A 20,017-nucleotide genomic window follows, 5' to 3' on the forward strand; every position below is an offset into this window, starting at 1 on the left:
GGTCAGGAGTTCAAGACCAGCCTCACCAATATGGTGAAACCCCATCTCTACTAAAAAATACAAAAATTAGCCAGGAGTGGTGGTGCACGCCTGTAATCCCAGCTACTTGGGAGGCTGAAGCAGGACAATCGCTTGAACCTGGGAGGTGGAGGCCGCAGTGAGCCGAGATCACACCACTGCACTCCAGCTGGGGCAACAGAGCGCGACCCAAACAAACAAACAAAAAAAATACACACAAAAAAAAAACCCACAAAGATATAAAGTTGCTGACCAGTTCGGTGGAACAAGAATTGTGCTCATGGTGCCAATGGATGAGAAATTGAAGCAAGGAAAGGGAACCACCAGTCTTGTTGCCGTGAGCTCAACAGTTTCTCTTAGGTCCTTTTAGGTTTATGGCTTGTCTTTCAAACTAGACTATAAGCAACCTACAGTCAGAGATTTTGTCTTAAGTACATTTATAACACAGCACTTGGCACATCATTGGAGCTTAAGAAATATTTACTGTCTAATTAATTGGAGGGAAGTGATGAAAAGGATGAGAGAAAAGCCAGAAAACTGATTTAGAAAGTGTGTGGATCTCTTGGGAAGAAGTCATCCATTGAAGAAATAGCACCATTATAACAACAGGCAGAAGAGAAGAGTCTTTCATCAGCGGTGTTTTGGACTAGTGAAGAGAATGACTCTTGCACAGAGGAGCTGGTGCCCAAGGCTGCTCCTGGATGCAAAGGGAAAAGCGAATCTTTGAGACAGTGTTATAAAGACGGAAGTGATATAATCTTTCTTCCTGGTAATACGGGGGAAATAAGGGAATGGAAGAGGGAAGTAGGACCCCTGCAAATCTGTGCCTCTTGGGCTACCAAAACAGGGGAATGAAGAAGCGCGGGGTGGGAACAGGGGGAGGGAGATGGCTCAGGAATTTGCTTGTCATCTTGGCTGGAGTGAGCTTGAATGGGAGAGAGAGAGACTGAGAATAATGGGAATTGGTAGATCAATCAATCAGCAAATATTTATTGAGCAGCTACCCTGGCTGGCAGCTGGAGAGAGCTCAGCTGGAGGGAGGCACATTAGAAAATTGTCTATAAAAAGGTGGTTGTGGGGGAGAGGGAGGGATGTATTCTTCTGGAACAGGATGGAAGGAGAAGCAGCCTGCTTTGTTGTACGACTCCCAGGAGTGTCATTCACACGGCAGCCTTTGTGAAAAGCCCCTCTGGAAGTGCGCCATGCACAGTCTGCAAGGCCATTCGCAACAGACCTGGGGAGAAGAACCCAACCCTGTGAAAGAGCTACGGTCCTACCTGGGGTGGGGCGGGGGCGGTTTCTGGGATGAGCCAAGGTGGGCCTGCTCACCGCTTCCTTCCCTTCTTCCTCAGGGCTCTGGACGCTACTCTATCTACATTGCCAATTACGCCTACGGTAATGTGGGCCCTGATGCCCTCATTGAAATGGACCCTGAGGCCAGTGACCTCTCCCAGGGCATTCTGGCTCTCAGAGATGTGGCTGCTGAGGCTGGGGTCAGCAAATATACAGGTACGCAGAGTGACGTGGGAGGCGGTGTGCTGGAGGGGCTGGGGCTGGGGTCCAGGGCCCTGCAAGGCTGAGTCTAATTCATCAGAGACCACAAGGAAAGGGTGGCCTTATGTCCCTGGGGAGGGGAAATAAAGGCTCTATGCCATCCTGCCACCCACAGAAGGCCTCTCCCACACTGCCTCTCCAAGCGTTGGTGAGATGTCTGGCAGGTATGAGTTTCAGGGCACCCAAGAGGGGACATCTGGCTTGCTGGAAAATGGATGTGAGAACCACATCATCACAACATCGTTCTCTCCCTGGAACCTCTTGCCCCACTCCCTCTGGTAACCTCAGTGATGGGTGAGCAGGTTCTGTAGGAGAAAACTGACAAATCACAAAAGCCAAGATTTAAAGCATTCTTTATTGCCAAATCGCAGATGAAATTATTTACTTACACATAAGCAACCAGGAATTGAGTGCTAAATCCCTAGGCTTCAGCTGGGTCCCGTCTCGGATAACTGAGCTCAAAGAATTGTGTTCTTGTTCCAAAACCTCTCCAGCACTTTTTTTTGAAGGCACGCTCCCCCCTCATCTTTCTGGATGGGGGACCTATTGTCAGAGTCTCTGACAGGGAGATCTTTCTAGGCAAGGCTGTTTTTCTAATTCCAGCACGGCTGCTGACTAAACTCTGATAATCTGCCAATAGACTGCTGATGGCAGAGCAATCCAGTTCCTGTTTTGGGTGCCAAAAATCAGGAAGCCAGAGCTGTACATAACAACTTGTCATGTGAACTTAAGCCACACTCACACCTGACCTGCACTTGGGACAGACAGATCCTCTTGTTGGTCAGCCTTCCCGACATATCCATCCCAAAGTGTGCAGCAGAGGCTTCCAAAGTGGCAGCCTTCCTCAGTCTGAATCCTGGGGCTGGAAGGATGGTTGAGGGGTCCTTTGGGGCACCCCCCTGCCTCCAGACACCTGGGTGGTGGCATCATCTCAAAGTCCTGCCCAGAAAGGGTTGTCACTGCCTCTCCTGAGTTTACGATGCCTTTCTCTAACCACCTTTCACCCTGGTGAAAGGGGGAAGATTAATGTTGACCTGTCTGACAAAGTTTCTGGGAACAAATGACTAGACAATAAAATAGTTAGCACAGCTCAAGCCCCAGCTAAGTGCCTGAGAGCTCTGCGCGTGAAGGTACCATGGAAAGGCTGTGTCAGTAATAAACCATGTTTCCCCCGGAAAAGAAATAAACATGCAGGCGCTTCAGCTTAGATTTGTACAGTCAATTTTTCTGAATAGTTCCCAGTTCTGTGCACTGGGCTGGCTTGGCAATTAAGTGCCTTGATCTTGCAAGGGAAGGGGGTGCACTGGGGGAATGAAGCACTTGAAAATGACGAGGTGGAAGGGAGGTAAAGACTGGGAGAGCAGGCTAGATGCAGAATAAAAGAATTTGGAGGTTGCGGCTGAGTTTCAGCACGAAGGGGGCATTGTTCACGCTGATTGGGCTGGCACAGAACCGAGGAGGGGGAAGGAGGAGACCCAGAGGGGGCAGCTGAGGAGCACGGTGGGGATGGAAGCACCAGCCAACTGTGCCGGCTGGGCTAGAAGGACAGGCGGTTCAAGGAAGAAGCAGCAGCTTCGGTGTGGAGGGAGGCTGGGGCAGCTGGCGTGCCCAGAGGACACGTTCGAGCAGCTCTGCAGACTTCCAAAAGCCATTTGGCTGACAAGAACCTATTTGGCCCACCATGTTACTATTCTGTCGGCCCACCTTCTCCAGCCCACCCTTTCCCTGCCCGCCAAGCCCCCCAACACTACCCTGCAGTCCCCCTTGTCACTCAGCTAATGACACATGGACATCTGGCTGGAAAACCAGCCCAGAGTTCCCCCCACCCCCGAGCCCCAGGAATGGACCCCAAATGTAAGGGCCGCCATGCTGAGCCCGGCCTGATGGCTGAGGCTCTGGGCGCGTGGCCAGCGCTCAGCACCACTCCAGTGCCAGGGGTCCAGAGAAGCTGGGAGGGAAGCAGGCGGAAGGGGCAGGTCACGTCCAGATGTGCACTCAGGGAGCTGGGAGGTCCCTGGAGCCAATACACACAGCACCTGCCTGCTAGACAGCTGTACGACCTGGGAGAACCTCCCATTTTACAAAGAACAGAGCGAGATCCAGGGAGAAGGGACTCGCCCAAGGTCACACAGGAGGTTTGTAGAGAGCTGGCACTTAGAGCCCATCTCCTCCTGACGCCTAAACTGCCACAGCCCTCTGACCTTTCCGATGACCTCCAGCTTGAGAATCCTGCCATCCTGCAAGACAGAAGGGGCTGTGAGGGGAGGCCCACACCCACTGGGAAGACAGCCCCAGGCTGGCACCCGGACTTGAGGCAGCCCCACCCAGGTGGTTGTGGCTGAAGCAGCTGCCTGGCTGAGTGTTCAGAGCAGCGGGGGAGGTCCAGCCACCCCGGGGCGGGCCGGGCAAAGGTGCTACCCAGGCACCGGCCCTCGGCACTGCGGGAGGGGGAGGGGAGGCCTCCTCTCTAGACATTATCCATTCCCGTGGCTGCAGCTGCTCCGCTGGGTCACAGTGCCATCTAGTGGCCAGTGTGCCAGCTCTCGGGGGACTCGAGGGCCCCGGGAGGGTGGCCGAGCGAGAGATTGGGAGAGAGACTGGGGCAGCAGGAAGACCACTCTCCCATCCCCTGGTCCCCAGCTTCCCCGGCTGCTTGAGGCCTCTTGAAGCCAGGACAGTGCCTGTAGCTGCCCTGCCTGGGAATCCTGGAAATTGGGCTCTGGCCATGGCCTGGGCTCTGGCCATGTCCAAGGCCCTGGCATGGAACCAGATGGAACCAGAGGAGGGAAAGGTGGGAGGCAGGAGTCCTGCACTGCCTCTACAGTCCAGGCCCCAGTGACCTTGGGCATGCCCCTCAGCTTCTCTAAGGGCATTGAGCTAGCAGGTGAGGGGACGGGGTTTGGAGCCAGGCCACAGGTGCAGGTTCAGCCTACCCCGTGCATTACAGCCTAGGCAGTAGTGGGCACACTATTCTCCCAGCCTCAATTTTCTCACCTTCAAAATGGGACTGTTGTGAGAATGAAAGGAGGTGCACATGGGACATGGCTGGCACATGGCTTGGCACACGGATGGTGCCTACGGAGTATAGCAAATACCAATACCTCCTGCTCTGAGGCTCTGCCAGAGCGATGCCAGGGCCCTCTGCTGGGCATCTCCTGGGTACAGGGAGCACTGTGCAAGGCACAGGGGGGTGCACAAGAGAAGCAGGCCCAGCCCCTGCCTGGGAAACATTCTCTGTGTGTCCCCCCAAACCTCCAGTCCTGGGCATGGCCAGTGGGATCTTCATCCCCATCCCCCATGGAGTTCATCTCTCTGCTCTCCTTCCCGCCTGCCCGGCCTCCCGCAGGCCTTGCCTCCTCCCCAGGAACTCTGCATTTTGGCCTCACCCTTTGAGGCAGCATCTGTCCAGGCTGCAAGGTGGTGATTAAAGAAGCCTTAAAAGAAATTCAGAAAGAAAATGAAGGTGGATTTATGATGTCGGGTGGGGAGTTTTGCTGTTGGCTGGGAGCAGTGTGGAACAAAGCGGAGGGCAGACCTGATTTATAGGAAGTCATTATTGAAGGAGACGGAGATGCCTAAAGCCCAGCTGAGGCCTTCTGGCAGATCCTCACCAGCGAGCTCAACCAGGGGCCACAGAGTGGGGGCCAAGGGGCCTCCTAGCTTCCCAGGCAGGCGCTGGCCTTTCATCGGGAGTGAAGCCAGATCTGACAGCCAAGGACCAGGCAGGGCTGGAGTGACAGGCTCCCAAGCCAGGGCCCGGGACCCCCAGGGAGTGCAGCATGGGCCTGCTAGGGGTACTCAAAGCCCAGGACACACAGAGACCATTTTCCAGGGGTGTCAGATGCATTTGATGAGTATCAGGGGGAACATTATGTTTCTTTTAAAACAAACACAGATATGTTACAGAATTGAAATGTAATTTTTGTGTGCATTTTTCTCAGCTAACACAGGAGATTTTAAAGAAATGTCAAGCCTGTGGCTAGCCACTCCAGGTTATACCCCCAGGCTACACCCCCAGCTTTGCCACTGCAAATCCCTCCTCTGTCAAGAGGAAACAAATGATGGGGCCTGTCCTGCTGCCCCACCCCTTGCCGTAACATTCTGCAGACACAGGGCAGGAAGGACGAGGGTGGGTGTGTCCTTGTCTAATACCCACCACACAGAATAGTCAAGTCCTGCCCAGCTTCTGAAGGCTCCCAGAAGGCTTGGGAGTGGCAACACCAGCACCTACATAGTTACCTTGTCTTATAATTTTTCAGGAAATTTAGGATGAGAGACCCTGTTACCATCCCGTACTTGATCTTCACACCCCATTCTGCAGCATGTGCACACACACACACACGCACGCGCACACGCACACACGCACACGCACACACTCTGCCCATTCCTGCACCACGTTTCCAGCATCTCTGCCCTACTCATTTACAATATCTTGGATGCTCTTGGCAGCCTGCAAATCATGGCATCCACCAGAAACATGTTTCTGTTAAGGTTCTATTCAGCAGATGGCCAAGTTCCCTGGCTGAGGGGGCTTACCTCAGAGTCTCCGCTGATGCAGAGGGTACAGGGCTAGATGGGCACAGGGATCGGCCCCCAACACGCTTATCCTGTGTCCACCCTGGAGGATTCATTCATTGCAAAGTAAGCTAGTAGCAGTCTTGGAGATCTTCTCAATTCCCACCCACTTTACAGGAAGGAAACTGAGGCCTGGAGAGCATGCTTCCCGTGATCCTGCAGGAGGGGAGGCGCAGAGGCCAGGCAGGAACCAAGAGGCTTTACCTCAGCACCGCGAATCCATGTGCTGCCTCATCCCTGGGTCCTCAGACCCACAGCTTGGAGAAGTTCAGCGGCATGCACACACCCCCTCCTCACCACCTTTCCCTGTCTCACCCCCCAGTCCCTGAGGGCTGGCCTAAATGCAGTCTGAGAGATGGATTGCCTGCACCTGACTTGTACTTTGGTCTGCATTGCCAGCGTGCCAGGGCTCAGAGGTAGAGGGATGGTTCTTGAGGACAACCAAGGCTGCCCTATCAGGGTTGGGCTCAATGAACAGATCATCAGAGTGCCAGAATGTGGCTGGAGGAAATGGAGACCTCAAAGGGGCATTTTTCCCTCTAACCCCACCCCCTACCCAGCCTGGCGGGCAGAGTGAGCAGAAGCCTTCAGCAGGGATGGGCAGGGAGGAGCACTCACACCCCAACAGCCGAACAAGGAGGCCTTTGAAGCTTGAAAGTGCTGGGAAAAATAAAGGGATATTATTCACCCAGCAGGTGGTAAATAGTCCCAGCTAATGACTATGTGGCACCTGACATTTTCCAAGGCACCTTCCAAAGACCAGCTCACTTAATATTTATGACAACCCCGAGAAGGAGCCATTATTATTACCACTCTTATGTTCTAGCTGAGAAAACAGAAGCCCAGGAAGGTTCAGTAATGAGCCCAAGGTCACACAGCTCAAACTTGGACTTTCTGACCCCTGGTCCTGTAGTGTCTCCCACCACCAGTGCTGCCTCTCCAGCCCTAAGAGAATGCGCTGGCCTCAAATTATAAAAGAATTAATTGATGCAAGGTGGAGTTAATTCCCTGTTAGAACATCATTCTCCAAAGCTAAATAAAGATGTTCCTAACAGCCCCCTGGGTGACCAAATTTGGTGTGTGCTAAACCTTAAGAGATGGAGGAGAGGGAGGGTGTGACAAAGGAGAGAGGAGAGGAGGGGAAAGTCCTGGTAGAAGACATTTACTGAATAATTGGCCTTTGACAATGGCCTGGTAGGGAGTAGGCATGGCAGCCTACATAATGATGGGTGGATTCTATTGGTTTGAAGATTTGCTTGTCGACCTGGGAGTCATCTCCCTGTGGCATCAGTGAGGGGTGCAGGTACCTGGCTGCCCCACCTCAGCCCCCAGTTGGGCCTCCATCGTTAAAGCTGCTGGGACTGGCGCCCAGGAGGCCAGCTTCCTGACTGTCGACTCACCTGCTCCCCAACTATGCAGCCAACTTGCCGAAAAGGAGGTGTGGGTAACATCTCTGTTATGGTCCGGTTGCCATGGCAATAAATTGTGGCTAATTAGTAGTGTGGTTACCATGGCAATTTTCTAGTAATTACAGGTTACAAATGGTACAAGGCTTCAACCCAACCCAATTAGTTAATTAGAAAGATTTAGAAATTTGTCCAAAAGGGAAATAACCTGCTTTGTAGAAAATGAAGGGAATGTGTCACAGCTTGGGAGCCAGAGGCAGAGAGGAAATTGGAGGATGTGGAAGCGGAGGAAGAAGGATGAAGCTATGTGGAGGCAAGTCCCTGAGTCCCACCTGGAATTTCCAGGGGCCCGGGCAGGGCCAAGGGATTCTCACAGAAGCTGGTAAGACCAGGGCAGGGACAGCTGCCAGCAACCACTTAGTGGCACCTCTTTTAATGGACAGAGGTGGTGCCCAGGTTGTGACCCCACATGCTTTCCTGCTAGCTTTAGGACAGGCCTCTGGCAGCCACCCATGCCACTCCATAGCTCCCATCATAAAGAGTGCATGCTGTGTCTTGGAGGACATTCCAGAGGGGCAATGTGAATTCAGTGGCTTCATTTTCATGTGGCTTGGGCTCTCTTTGGCAGCTAATGAGATTATCTGGGAGGAATCTGGGAGGCATCCAGCCCAGAATGTGTTAACTATGAGCGCAATAAGAGTGGCAGTGCCATCGCCCCACCCCATCTCCCTGGCCCCAAATGCCAGCTCTGATGGGCAGGCTCCATTTGCATAGGCGAAAAAGGCCCCATGATTTCCCCTGGGGGCATCTCTCAGAGGATGGGAGGCACCTAGAGACCAAGAGAACCCCTGTCTCAAATAAGCATGGTCACTTTGGGGAAACCTTTGCCCCATCCAGAGGCGGGTGGGGGTGAGGGAGGCCTGGCCTTTCTTTACATAGGTCTGCTTGAGCTTTATTTTTTTAAAAATCAAGTTCTTCTGGAGTGCTCTGATAACTCTTTTTATTATAGTAAACAACCTTTTAGAGCAGTATTTTCAAACTTTAATGCACACATAAACCACCCAGGGGTCTTGTTAGAATGCAGGTTCTGATTCCATTGGGGGCCTGAGATTCTGCAATTCTAGCAAGCTCCCAGGTGACACTCCTGCAACTGCTTCTCAGACCTGGCTCTGAGCAGCAAGCTGCTGCAGCATCCACAGAGCCCTTCATACAGCTCATCGTACAACATGAGGTTTTGAAATAATGTAGACACTGTGGAATGGCCAAATTGAGCTAATCAACATATGCATTACCTCACATACTTTTTTAATGTGGTGGCAACCCTTAAAATCTACTCTCTTAGCAAGTTCAAGTATATAGTGCATTCTTATTAACTAAAGTCACCATGTTGTACAATGGATCCCTTGAACTTATTCCTCCCGTTAAACTGAAATGTTGTATCCTTTGACCAACATTTCCCCAACACCCCTACCCCTAGCCCCTAGTAAACACTATTCTACTCTCTGCTTCTATGAGTTCAACTTTTTTAGATTCCACGTATAAGTGAGATCATGTGGTATTTGCTTCTCTGTGCCTGGCTTATTTCACTTAGCATAATGTCCTCCAGGTTCATCCACGTTGTCACAAATGACAGGATTTTCTCCTTTAAAGCTGAGTAATACTATTACGTATATATATCACGTTTTCTTTTTCATTCATCCATTGATGGACACTTCATATCTTCATTCCGTATCTTGGCTATTGTGAATAATGCTGCAGTGAACCTCGGAGTGCAGATATCTCTTCAACACATTGATTTCATTTCCTTTGGATATATATACCCAGTAGTGGGATTGCTGGATCATATGGTAGTTCTATTTTTAATTTTTAAGGAGCCTTATGCTTTTTTTTATAATGTCTGTACTCATTTACATTCCCACCACCAGTATACAAGGGTACCCTTTTCTCTACACCCTTGCCAACACATGTCATCTTTCATCTTTTTGATAATGGTCATTCTGACAGGTGTATCTTACCTCATTTGGTCCTCTCAAAACCCCAAAGTAGAAAAGGCAGGTCGGACTCTCCCCCATTTTACAAATGAGGAAACTGAGGCTCAAGGGTAACGTAAATTTCGCAGGGCCACAGAGCTTGTTAGAAGCCAGGCTGGGGCTAGAATCCATGTCTTGATCCTGGTCAAGCCATTTTCTGCACAGTATTTCCAGTGTTTGGGGGCGTGGCTCAAGGAAGGCTTTCTCAGGGCAGATTTGTGTTCCTGGGAGCTGCAGGTGGGGCCTGGCAAGCAGAGAGCCTTCATTTGAAACCCACTGGGTGGGGGTGGTTTGTTCAGGACGTATTAAGGTTAGACTTCTTGACATGGATAGCTCAAATTTGATCTTAGAGACTTCAAAGCCCAATGTGGAGCTGGCTTGATTTCTTTCCTTTTTAAAAAACATATATACTTTATTGGATTTCTTCCTTTCAAACTACAGAAGCAGTTCTTGTTGCAACAAGTCAAACACTACAAAGACATTCAAAGAAAAAAGGCCAACTATCGTTTCTCTTTCCCTCCCCAAATCCTACCCCATCAAGGAAGGTAGCCAGTGTTCACAGCTTGGAGTGTGGCCTTTCCCGCTTTTCTCCAAACTGAATAAGCCTGCACAAACGTGTGTATCCAGAACTAGCATGTATTTTCCTATTTTAAAAAATAAAAGCAAGATCACACAATACCATTACTTGGTGAACTGCTGATTCTTTCAACCATATATAAACAGGCATTCCTCCAAGTCAATCCATATGGATCTATGCAGTCTTTTTACTGCAGAATGGTTTGTCATATGGATGCTCCGTAATCCATTCAACTCCTTCACTATCAATGGACGTAATTGTTTAACGTCAAACAAGGCAAAGTAAGCATCCTTGTACCTACAGCTGGGACCTGTTCCTACAGGTTCTTAAAGCTAGGACATACCCAGTGGTCTGGACCAGCATACATATGACTCAAAGCGGGAGTCAGGAGGCTGTCGGGGGATCTGTGACTTCACTAAAATGGCATGCTTAGAGCTGGGTTTAGGATTATTGTGGGTTTAGGATTTAAGATGATTGTTCAGCCACTTCTCTTAGAAGGGGAAGGCAGGCGCTGACCTCTGTGTGGGGTCCCCATGTCCTGTCGAGCTCCTTCCTTCCCTCTTCATCAGTGTTGTCACCTTCCACGCAGGTTCATGGAGACCGTGAGCCCAGATTTAGGCTCAGGAAAGCACGGGAAGGAGAATTCCCTCCGGGATCCTCTGAGGAGCCTCCGGTGCAGTTCCCCCCAGGCCTCAGAGGCAGCCCTGTCCTCCAGGTGGGCCTGGGGCTTTGCTTCTGCCGCTCACTGTGGGTTGATGTCTTTTCCTAGGGGGCCGAGGCGTCAGCGTGGGCCCCATCCTCAGCAGCAGTGCCTCAGATATCTTCTGCGACAACGAGAATGGGCCTAATTTCCTTTTCCACAACCGGGGCGATGGCACCTTTGTGGACGCTGCGGCCAGTGCGGGTAAGTGGAGGCAGCCATGCCCTGTGCGCCCTGACCCCTCAACCCAGAACCACAGAGGACTCCAGACTTCCCTGCCCCCTCCAGCATGGTCTCTTCTGGCTGCAGGGAGAGCAGGACAAGTCATCGTCTGCACCACACAGGAGAAACGCTGCTTGTCACTTCCTATTCCCTAGCTCCCATGGCTCCAGCCACAGGGAGTGTTTGCTGCTGGGGAAAGGGGTCTGAAACTCCTGCCCATTGTCCTGCCCGATATCTGAGATTGCCCACAACCCTCCAAGTCCCGCTTGTGTCTCTCAGCATCAACCTATCCTCCAAGCTGCCTCTCCCCACCTTGCCCCCCTCCCACATTTATCTTCAACATTCAGTTCAATACAGTGAGCATTCATGGAGCCCCTGCTAAGCATCAGGTTGGCGCTGGGAACCAGGGATGCCCACTTGAATCAGGCTAAGACCACCCCACACACAGAAAAGGCATTGACATTCTAGAAACAGAAATAGACAAAAATATCCTCCTCTAATAAGAAGCAGGATAAAAGCCACACAAAATAGTGCCCCAGGCCCCCAGCTCTGCTTCTCCTCCTTCCTCTGCACTCATCCCCCACCCACCTCAGGGCCTTTGCACCTGCCATGGCCTCTGCCTGGACTGCCCTCCTCCTTCTCTACCTGCAGAATGTCTGTTTAGCCTTCATCGTTCACCTCAAATATCACCTCTGCAGAGATTTTCCTGACTCCCCTGTGCCACCTAGCAGAGACTGGCCCTTCCTCCTCCTGCTGCCCCTGGCATGCACACCTCACTCAGGCTCCACATTGCCATCATGGTCTGTCTATGAGCTTTACAAGGACCGGGTCACGGTTCTATTCATTCTTGACACAAGGCTTGGCATCCAGTGCCCACCCGGTAAATTCTGCTGAATGGCAAAGTGGACACCCTGCAAGTTTTCGGACGTATGATTACATCCCACGTGCCCCTGACCATTTCCCCCCACCTTGCCAACGAATGGGAGGTTTGATTTCACCTCCTTCTTGGAGGCATGGGGAAGAGTTCCGGCCTACAGGAGTGGTGAGTGGGATCTAGACACATAGATCAAGGGTCCTGCAAGCTCTGGCTCTTGCCGGCAGTTCACATCACATCCCTGCATGTGTGCCAGTCCGTTCTCTTGGATTCTTGGACTTACGAGTACCTACCACCCCAGCTTTCTGCCCAGGAGCTCCATTGTGGGGACCTACTGGCCCAGAACACACACCCACCCCCAGCTTTTTGCCATTCAGCCCCCAATCTTGCCTTACGTCTTGTCCTTCTCTGGCAAGGCTGAAGTTGGGCTCCCCTGGCCTGTCCTCCCACCTGGCTCACCCCTCCTAGTGCTATCCTTTGGCAGCAAATTTTCTCATTGCTGAAAAATCATAAAGCAAAGGGGAGGGGATAGTGGAGAAAATCTAGAGGATTTGATAAGGTGTTAAAGAGATGGAAGCAGAGGTGAGCGAACAAGTTGGAGTGGGAGAAGGTATCAGGCGGGAGGAGAGAGGAAAGGTGCTAGGCCCGTAATTGAAAGTCAGAATGATTGCAGGGGTTTAACAAGACATGTCAAGAGGGCATTCATCACCCAAACAGATGCTGCTGTGAAATGCAGCCTGGCCCCGATTATTCCCGTGAAAGGGAACCAGCTCCTTGTCAAGGTGCCTCGTAGATAGGAGAGAAATGGGCCAATGCAGAAGGCCACCGATATTTGGGCCAGGGAGTTTGGCAGAGAATTAATGGAGTATTAATCCTAGAGATTGGAGGCTGCCCCTAGTCTCTGCAAACCCTCTTTCTCAAGCCCAGGTCTCACTGCCTCTTCTCCCCACTCCTCCCCCCAACTCCTTCCCTCCCCCAGGAGGACACTCAGCCTCCAGGGTTCTCAGGGGGCCCCACCCTGCCTTCTGGCAAGAGCTCCCTGTGTCCTGGGGTCTCTGATCCCCACAGCCTATTACATTGTCCTGTGGCCTGCCATCCCAGAGAGCCTGACGACCCATAGCTATTTGTCCTCTGAGAGTCAACGTGGGTGGGTGCTTAGAGTCGCATTCACCTTTGTCTCTCAGCTATGCGCTGGCCAGTGGGCCGCTAGGAGGTCAGGCCATCGCTCTGGGCAAAGCCACCCTCTGTCCTCCCCCAGGACCCACTCAGTGGATGGTATAAGCAGGTGGCATTGGGCACAGAGGCTTCACTTTCCAGATCTCGCCAGGCATGCTGTGGGCTTCTCTGTCGTGGCTGTAGTATTTCCTCTGCTGTCACCCACGTCCCGGGTTTGCCTTCTGTCATGTTATTTATGTCTGTGCACTCATTCAGCAAGTATTTACTGAAAACTACCAGGCAACCACAGGCCCTGAGATAGACGTGGCGTGTACCCAAGTGAACTGAGAAGAGAATCCTGACCTCATGGAATGTCAGGGCTAGTGGGAAAACCAGACCCTAACAAGTCAGCCACAAAGGAACATAACTGCACATTGTGATCAGCATGTTGGAGGAGAAGACTAGAAGGCTGTCAGGGAGACTGACAGGGTGGGCAAGATGAGCTGTCTCAGATGGGTGGTCAGGGAGGGCTTCCTGCAGGAGGTGACATTGTGGCTGAGAGCAGAATAATCAGGAGCTGGGTAACCTAGAGCTAGAGGGAGAGCATCCCAGGTAGAGTGACCAGCTTGAGAAAAGGCCCAGGAGCTGGAAAGATGGGGAGAGTGGGACCAGATCAAGACCAGATAAGGTGGACAGGACCATGGTCAGGCAGAGCCCTGTGCTCCCCAGGCAGGAATTAGAAGAATTAGAACTTTGCCCAAGAGGATTGGAGGGCGTGATCAGCTTAAGCAAAAGAGTGGCATGATCAGCTTAATGTCTTCCAGTGGCAGTGTTAGGGGAAGCTGGGAAGAGCCTTTGTTCCTCCAGAATTTCCCCCAGTCTCCCTCCCCCAACTCATGCCGCCCCCAAACAGGGTAAAAATAATATGCATGCTGGGCAAACACAGCTTGAACACAAGTCTCGGGTCTTCTTTCAAACCACATGACTGTCCCACCTCCTGCCCCTATAGAGAGCTAGAGAGCTTCTGAGACTGCAGCTGTGTCTCCCGTATCTCCTCCCAGGAATAAGGTGAGAGTCACCCTCCCTAGTTGCTTGTCACAGAGCTAGAACAGGGTGTTTGTGGAGTGTACAGGGGATGCCGCCCTGAGAGTTCCTGCCTCTCCTCCCCAGGTGTGGACGACCCCCACCAGCACGGGCGAGGTGTCGCCCTGGCTGACTTCAACCGTGATGGCAAAGTGGACATCGTCTATGGCAACTGGAATGGCCCCCACCGCCTCTATCTGCAGATGAGTGCCCATGGGAAGGCCCGCTTTCGGGTAAGAAGGGGCCTCACCCCTGGAGTTCAAGACCAGCCTAGCCAACATGGCCAAAGCCTGTCTCTACTAAAAACACAAAAAATTAGCCAGATGTGGTGGTGCATGCCTATAATCCCAGCTACTCCAATAGCTGAGGCACAAGAATCTTGAGCCCAGGAGGTGGAGGTTGCAGTGAGCTGAGATCCTGCTACTGCACTCAGTCACCAGGCTGCAGGCTGGCATGAGCAGGGCTCAGGGCTCTCAGGGCCCAGGGTGGGGGTGGTGTGACAAGGAAGGTTACACCAGGGGATGAGGGACTACAGCTGGGCTGCTGTAGGAGCTCTGGAGCCAAGAGTAGGAAGAGCCAGGTCAGCAGAGGGAGGCAGGAGAGCAGCCTCCGAGGGGGGCTGGAGCCCTGGGAGGTGGGCTGCACTATCTGGATCCAGGCCACTTTTCCCGGTGGCTCCTGGAATGGATCCAGGAGCTAGAGCAGGGTGAGTGTTTGTGGAGTGTGCAGGGAATACAGGATGGCGTCCCCTGCACACTCCACAAAAGCCCAGCCTCAGCTTTTCAGACCTTTTCAGACTGACGTTCAGACCAAGGGCAAAGTGGTGGAGAGAATGGAAGATTGAAGCCACGGAGTTCCCAACAGCTGCCCCTAAAGACAAACAGCAGATGGCAGGCAAGGTGGCCTCCGAGCCCCTCTGTGCCCCTCCCTGAGCTGTTGATAGAACAATGCCAAGAATTCTTCAAAAGGGCTGTTAGTGACAGTGATGGAGGTGCCACCAGCATGAGGGGCATGGCTTTGGGACTTTCTCAGGGAGGACAACAGAGGGCGTGGGCTGGTTGAAGCTGATCTCAGGGAGCCAGGACTGATCTCAGGGAGCCAGGACTGATCTCAGGGAGCCAGGACTGCTCTGCAGGTACCTAGGTCTGCCAGAAACCCCTGAGGAAACGGGAAAGTTCCAGGATTTCCCTGAGGTTTGATTATCCCAGGGAAGTCCCCAGGGACCTCATTTCTGTGTGACCAAGAAGAGGCCACCCCTACCAAGTCCCTTCCCTGTAGGCAGCCACCTTGGGAGGCCCAGGCCCAGCCACTCCCTCCCTGCTAAGGCTTGAGACCCAGGCTGTGTGAGTTGGGGGGAGGCATGCCCTGAACCCAGGGCGGCTGTTGCTGGGATCTTGGACGATTTCCATCTTTATTCCGCTCTTGTTCTCACCCAGCTTCTCAACAGGGATGATCTTGCTGCCCTCCCTCCAGGACATTCGACAATGTCTCGGGACATTTGGGTTTGTCACAGCTGGGGAAGGGAGTGCTCCTGGCATCTAGTATGCAGAGCCCAGGGATAGGGCTGAACACCCTGCAGTGCATAGAGCAGCCCCACAGCAAATAGTTATCCAGCCCCAAACGCCAGTGCGCTGAGGGCGAGGAACCCTGTTAACTCGGCCGATGGCCCCTCCCCAGAGCTCTCAGGAGCAATAATAATAATTAAATAAAATATGATAAATAAATGCCCCATTTATCAAGTGTCTTCCATGTGTCAGGAACTGTGCTAAGCTTAACATATATTATCTTGGAAGCTCAGGCATCGAATAGGGCAACCCCAAGGGGGCTATGGGAGGTTTCCATTTTTATAGAATCAATAGAATCATAATGGCTAGAGATCCTGAGATCTTTTTGCTCCCTGGCTCCTCAGGCCCAGCTCAACCCACCCTGACCAGCTGGCCAGGCTTATTCAACCTCATTACTGCTCTGATGGAGACAGCCTCCTTCCTTGGCCTCCCCAGAGCAGACAGCTTGACTGCTGACCCAGCCTGCTCATCCCTGTGGCCGCCAAAAAGGACCTGCAGCAGGAGGCCGATAGCAGACCCAAGCCTGGGGTAGAGGAGACTCCCAGAGACACCACTTGTACCTTTCTCAGCCCTCTCCATGTGGGTTTTGGGACTTGGACAGACCCCAAAGTCTTTAAGGGAAAAACCCACCTACGATGAGGATATTACACTCAGAAATAGAAGGTTGCCCTTCCCAGCTCTCCTTCTGTTTCAGAGGCAAAAACACACCTGGGACCCTTAGCCTGGTCCCCCAAGACCCTCCTAGCACTTTGGAGTTCCAGCTGGGCTATCCCGGGCCTGGGGTCTCCCCATTAGTCCTGGACAGGTGTAGCTGATACCACTGGACAGATGTAGCTGATACCACAACCCCCTCAAAGCAAATGTCTCAAAAAATAAAAATAAGAAGGCTCCCAAGAAACAACATAAGGTAGTAGAAGCAGCCAAATCCACAGCTACAGGTAACCTCTTTTACCTTCCCTGAGGTGGGTGGCAGGTAAGGCAGGACAGGCTGCCGGCGATCTGTCTCATGCCCACTCGGTGCCAGGCATTTTACATGCAATCCTCACAACCCAGGCAGCTATTATTATTCCCACGTTACTGATGGGGAAGGTGAGATCCGAGGGGGTTAGTAACTTGCCTAAGATCACACAGCTAGTCAGTGGTGGAGCCTGGATTTAGATGCACAGAGATTTTCAGGCCCACCCAGCTTCTGACTCAGCGCGGAGGAGGAAGGATGCCTAGGAGAAAGGGCACAGCATCCGGAATCAGAAGCCCTGGCCTCCCCACTCAGTAGCTGTGACATCGCAGTTCCCCTCCTTCTCCAGGACTCAATTACCTCACCCATCAAATGGGAACGCTAATGTCCGTACTGCCTCGAGGGATGGACAGGAGGCATGGACAGGTGTGATCCAGACTAGGGAACGGCTAAGCGCTTCACTGGTGTCTATCACGACTGTTATTCTTCCCTCCTTCTTCTGGTACAAGCAGCCTGAGGTCTGTATGATCCTAAAGGCAGCCCCCAGGTCCTTTTGAGGAGGCAGGAGAGGAGCTGTTGGGTTGGGCTGCCTCTTATTTTTAATAGCCCCCACACTCCATAGAGGAGAGCTGGCCTCCTGCCCGAGCCCACTCTCCTGCCGCTGACCCCCAGCCTTGTTTCCTCCAGGACATCGCCTCGCCCAAGTTCTCCATGCCCTCCCCTGTCCGCACAGTCATCACCGCTGACTTTGACAATGACCAGGAGCTGGAGATCTTCTTCAACAACATCGCCTACCGCAGCTCCTCAGCCAACCGCCTCTTCCGGTAGATGCTCCATCCTGGCTCGTGGCCCTTCACCCTTGACAGCTGGTGGGAGGAACGGTCAGGGAGAAGGTTTAAGAATCAGAAGGGGAGGGTTCCTAGGGCCAGGTGGTCAGGCCAAGGTCAATGCAGGTCCCCTGATGAAGAAACAGAAAGGAGGGAAGGACGAGGACTGGGCAAGAGGCTGTGGGAATGCAGGGCGAAGCCTGGTCAAGGAGCTGGCCTCTGCTATTGCAGGGAAAGGGAAGAGGAATGTGGCCCAAAGTGTGCCCAAAAACCAAGCGCCACAAGATAAAGCCACACTACCACGAAAAGGGGCTACGGGATCCAATCACTACCACAAAAAGGGGCTACAGGGCCCAAGGAAATACAGGTTTATTTACTGCAGGACTTCTCAGTGCCTTTAACTTGACCATGAATATTTTAATTTTCCAAAAGATGGATGGAGTATTCCAAATAGGCCTGATCACAGGGCACTTCTTTCACAGATTTTTCTGTTGAGATTGGTGTTCTGCAAACCATCCTTTGGGAAATTCTGGATGACAAGGGTTCCTGGTAGACAAGGAAAAGGGTCTCAGAAATGGAGGGAATGTGCAGGCGGCCTCTGAGCAGTGTGTCTAGGGAGGAAGGGCTGGATTTGCTGTGGCAATATTTCTCCAAGGGAACATCCAGAGACCATTGGCATCAGAATCACCCAGAGGGCTTAAAGTACAGAATCCCGGGACCTGCCCCACATCTCCTGATTTAGAATCTCAGGGCGTGAGGCCCAGGAATCTGTATTTTAACAAGTACAGTAGGCACCAGGTGATTCTCATCACATTGAAGTTTGAGAACCACTGTTGGGGAACTGAGCTCAGGGTCTCCCCATGAGTCCTGGATAGGTGGAGTCCTGGGCAGGCATGTGGCCTGAGATGTCCCTGTTCCTGGCCTGAAACATTCCAAGAGGTCTCAGGACCAGGTGGGAAAAGGCGGGTGGGCCAGGGCCTTGCATCCAGGACATGTGCCAGATCATCTGCTTGGCCCCCCAAGACCCCTACCCCATCTCCCGGGAGGGTCCAACTATTTATACTAAAAGGCAAGAGTGTGACTACGCGTGTTTTAAAATATAATTATTAACAAAGCATCAATTCTGACTGGATGTAATCACCCCCTAAAGGCGCTAGATTTACTAATTAGGTGCCTTGCAAAAAGCTTATTCACAACTTCCAGATTAATTGCAGAAGATCAATTGCTAGTTAACAGAGACACTGCTTTCCTTCTCTGGCTAATAAAGTGTCACTCGCCAGGAGGATGAGGACTGGGCACTGAGGAATCTAGTGCCCCTGTCTGTGGCTCTAGAACCTAGGTACCTCCCCCGTCTTCCTGCCCATCCAGCCTGCTTCACATCTCCCAGTGTCCCCTGCAGCCGGGAGACAGGGCTGGGAGGGAGTACAAGCAGGCTGGTCCAGAGCTGTCAGTGGACAGAGCAAGTCACCACGTGGCTGCCCAATGGGTTAGTGTGTTTGCTTCCACGCAGCAGCAGCAGAAGCCACTTCCCAGGTATATGGCTGTGCCCCAAGTCCCCGTGGCAGATGGCTGGGTCCTGAGCACACAGCAGAGAGGAGAGCAAGAGGGGCTGCAGCTGGGACTGGCACTCAGCTGGCAGCTCTGGAAGTTTAACCCCCAACTGTCCCACACCACAGGGGCTTTTCACCTGTCACTGAACAGGCATCGTCGGCTCGTTGGCCCTGGTGCTCTCCAGGAACAGGCCAGGCACTCTGTGGGGACACAAAGCCTCAGTGTGCTTGAGTCTGCACGTCCTTTAATGATACCTGCAGCATCCAGGGAACTCATCACCCAAACAGTCACTTAATGAGAGTTTAAGGGAGCCCTCTTAATAATCACAGCACAAAAATAAAGAAGAAGGAAAAAAGAAAAAGAATCACAGAGGCAAAAATGCATGAACAGGGACACTCCTAGGCCAACCGCCGTGTGCAAGGTCACCCCCTTTTGCATGTAGCCATGTCTCCGATCTGCTCTTAATTCTCCACCGCCATGACACCACTCCTGGCCTCCCATGGAGATTCCTGCACCTCCGCCAGCTGCTCTCCTTGTTTCTAGTCCTGCAGAGAAAATGCAAGTCTGGCCACACCCCTTTCCCACCATAGATCCTCTAGAAGCTCCCCATTGCCTTTGGATGAAGTCCAAACTCTTTGACACAACCCACATAGCCCGGCTCTGTCTCCAGCCTCGTCACTTTCTACTTCCCTGTTTACATCTAAGCAGCAGGCACAGCAAGCTTCCTTCAGTTCTGGGCTGTGCCAAGCCTCACCCTCAGGCTGCCGACTCCCTCTAGCCCCCAATTCTCCCTCTTCATTTGAGCGACATGTGTTCACTCGCCATGGTGGTCTCAGCTTAGCTGACCCCTCCTCTAGGGAACCTTCCCTAATTGCCCGAATCCGGGTGAGCTTTCCCAGCTCTGCACTCCCCACGTCCCACTCTC

General features: G+C 52.4%; 1 protein-coding gene across 3 annotated transcripts in view; it reads left to right on the forward strand.

Moving 5' to 3' along the window:
* Positions 1-20,017, forward strand: part of LOC105478434 (cartilage acidic protein 1) — a 165,243-nt gene that overhangs the window by 112,230 nt on the left and 32,996 nt on the right. For all 3 annotated transcript variants that reach the window (XM_011735721.2, XM_011735723.2, XM_011735722.3), the window contains exons 5-8: positions 1,371-1,527; positions 10,930-11,064; positions 14,282-14,427; positions 17,402-17,538. In XM_011735721.2, the coding sequence (XP_011734023.2) occupies positions 1,371-1,527; positions 10,930-11,064; positions 14,282-14,427; positions 17,402-17,538 (575 nt within the window). The remainder of the gene's footprint in view (positions 1-1,370; positions 1,528-10,929; positions 11,065-14,281; positions 14,428-17,401; positions 17,539-20,017) is intronic.

The sequence above is a fragment of the Macaca nemestrina genome, chromosome 9 (assembly GCF_043159975.1).
Source record: "Macaca nemestrina isolate mMacNem1 chromosome 9, mMacNem.hap1, whole genome shotgun sequence".
NCBI lineage: Eukaryota > Metazoa > Chordata > Mammalia > Primates > Cercopithecidae > Macaca > Macaca nemestrina.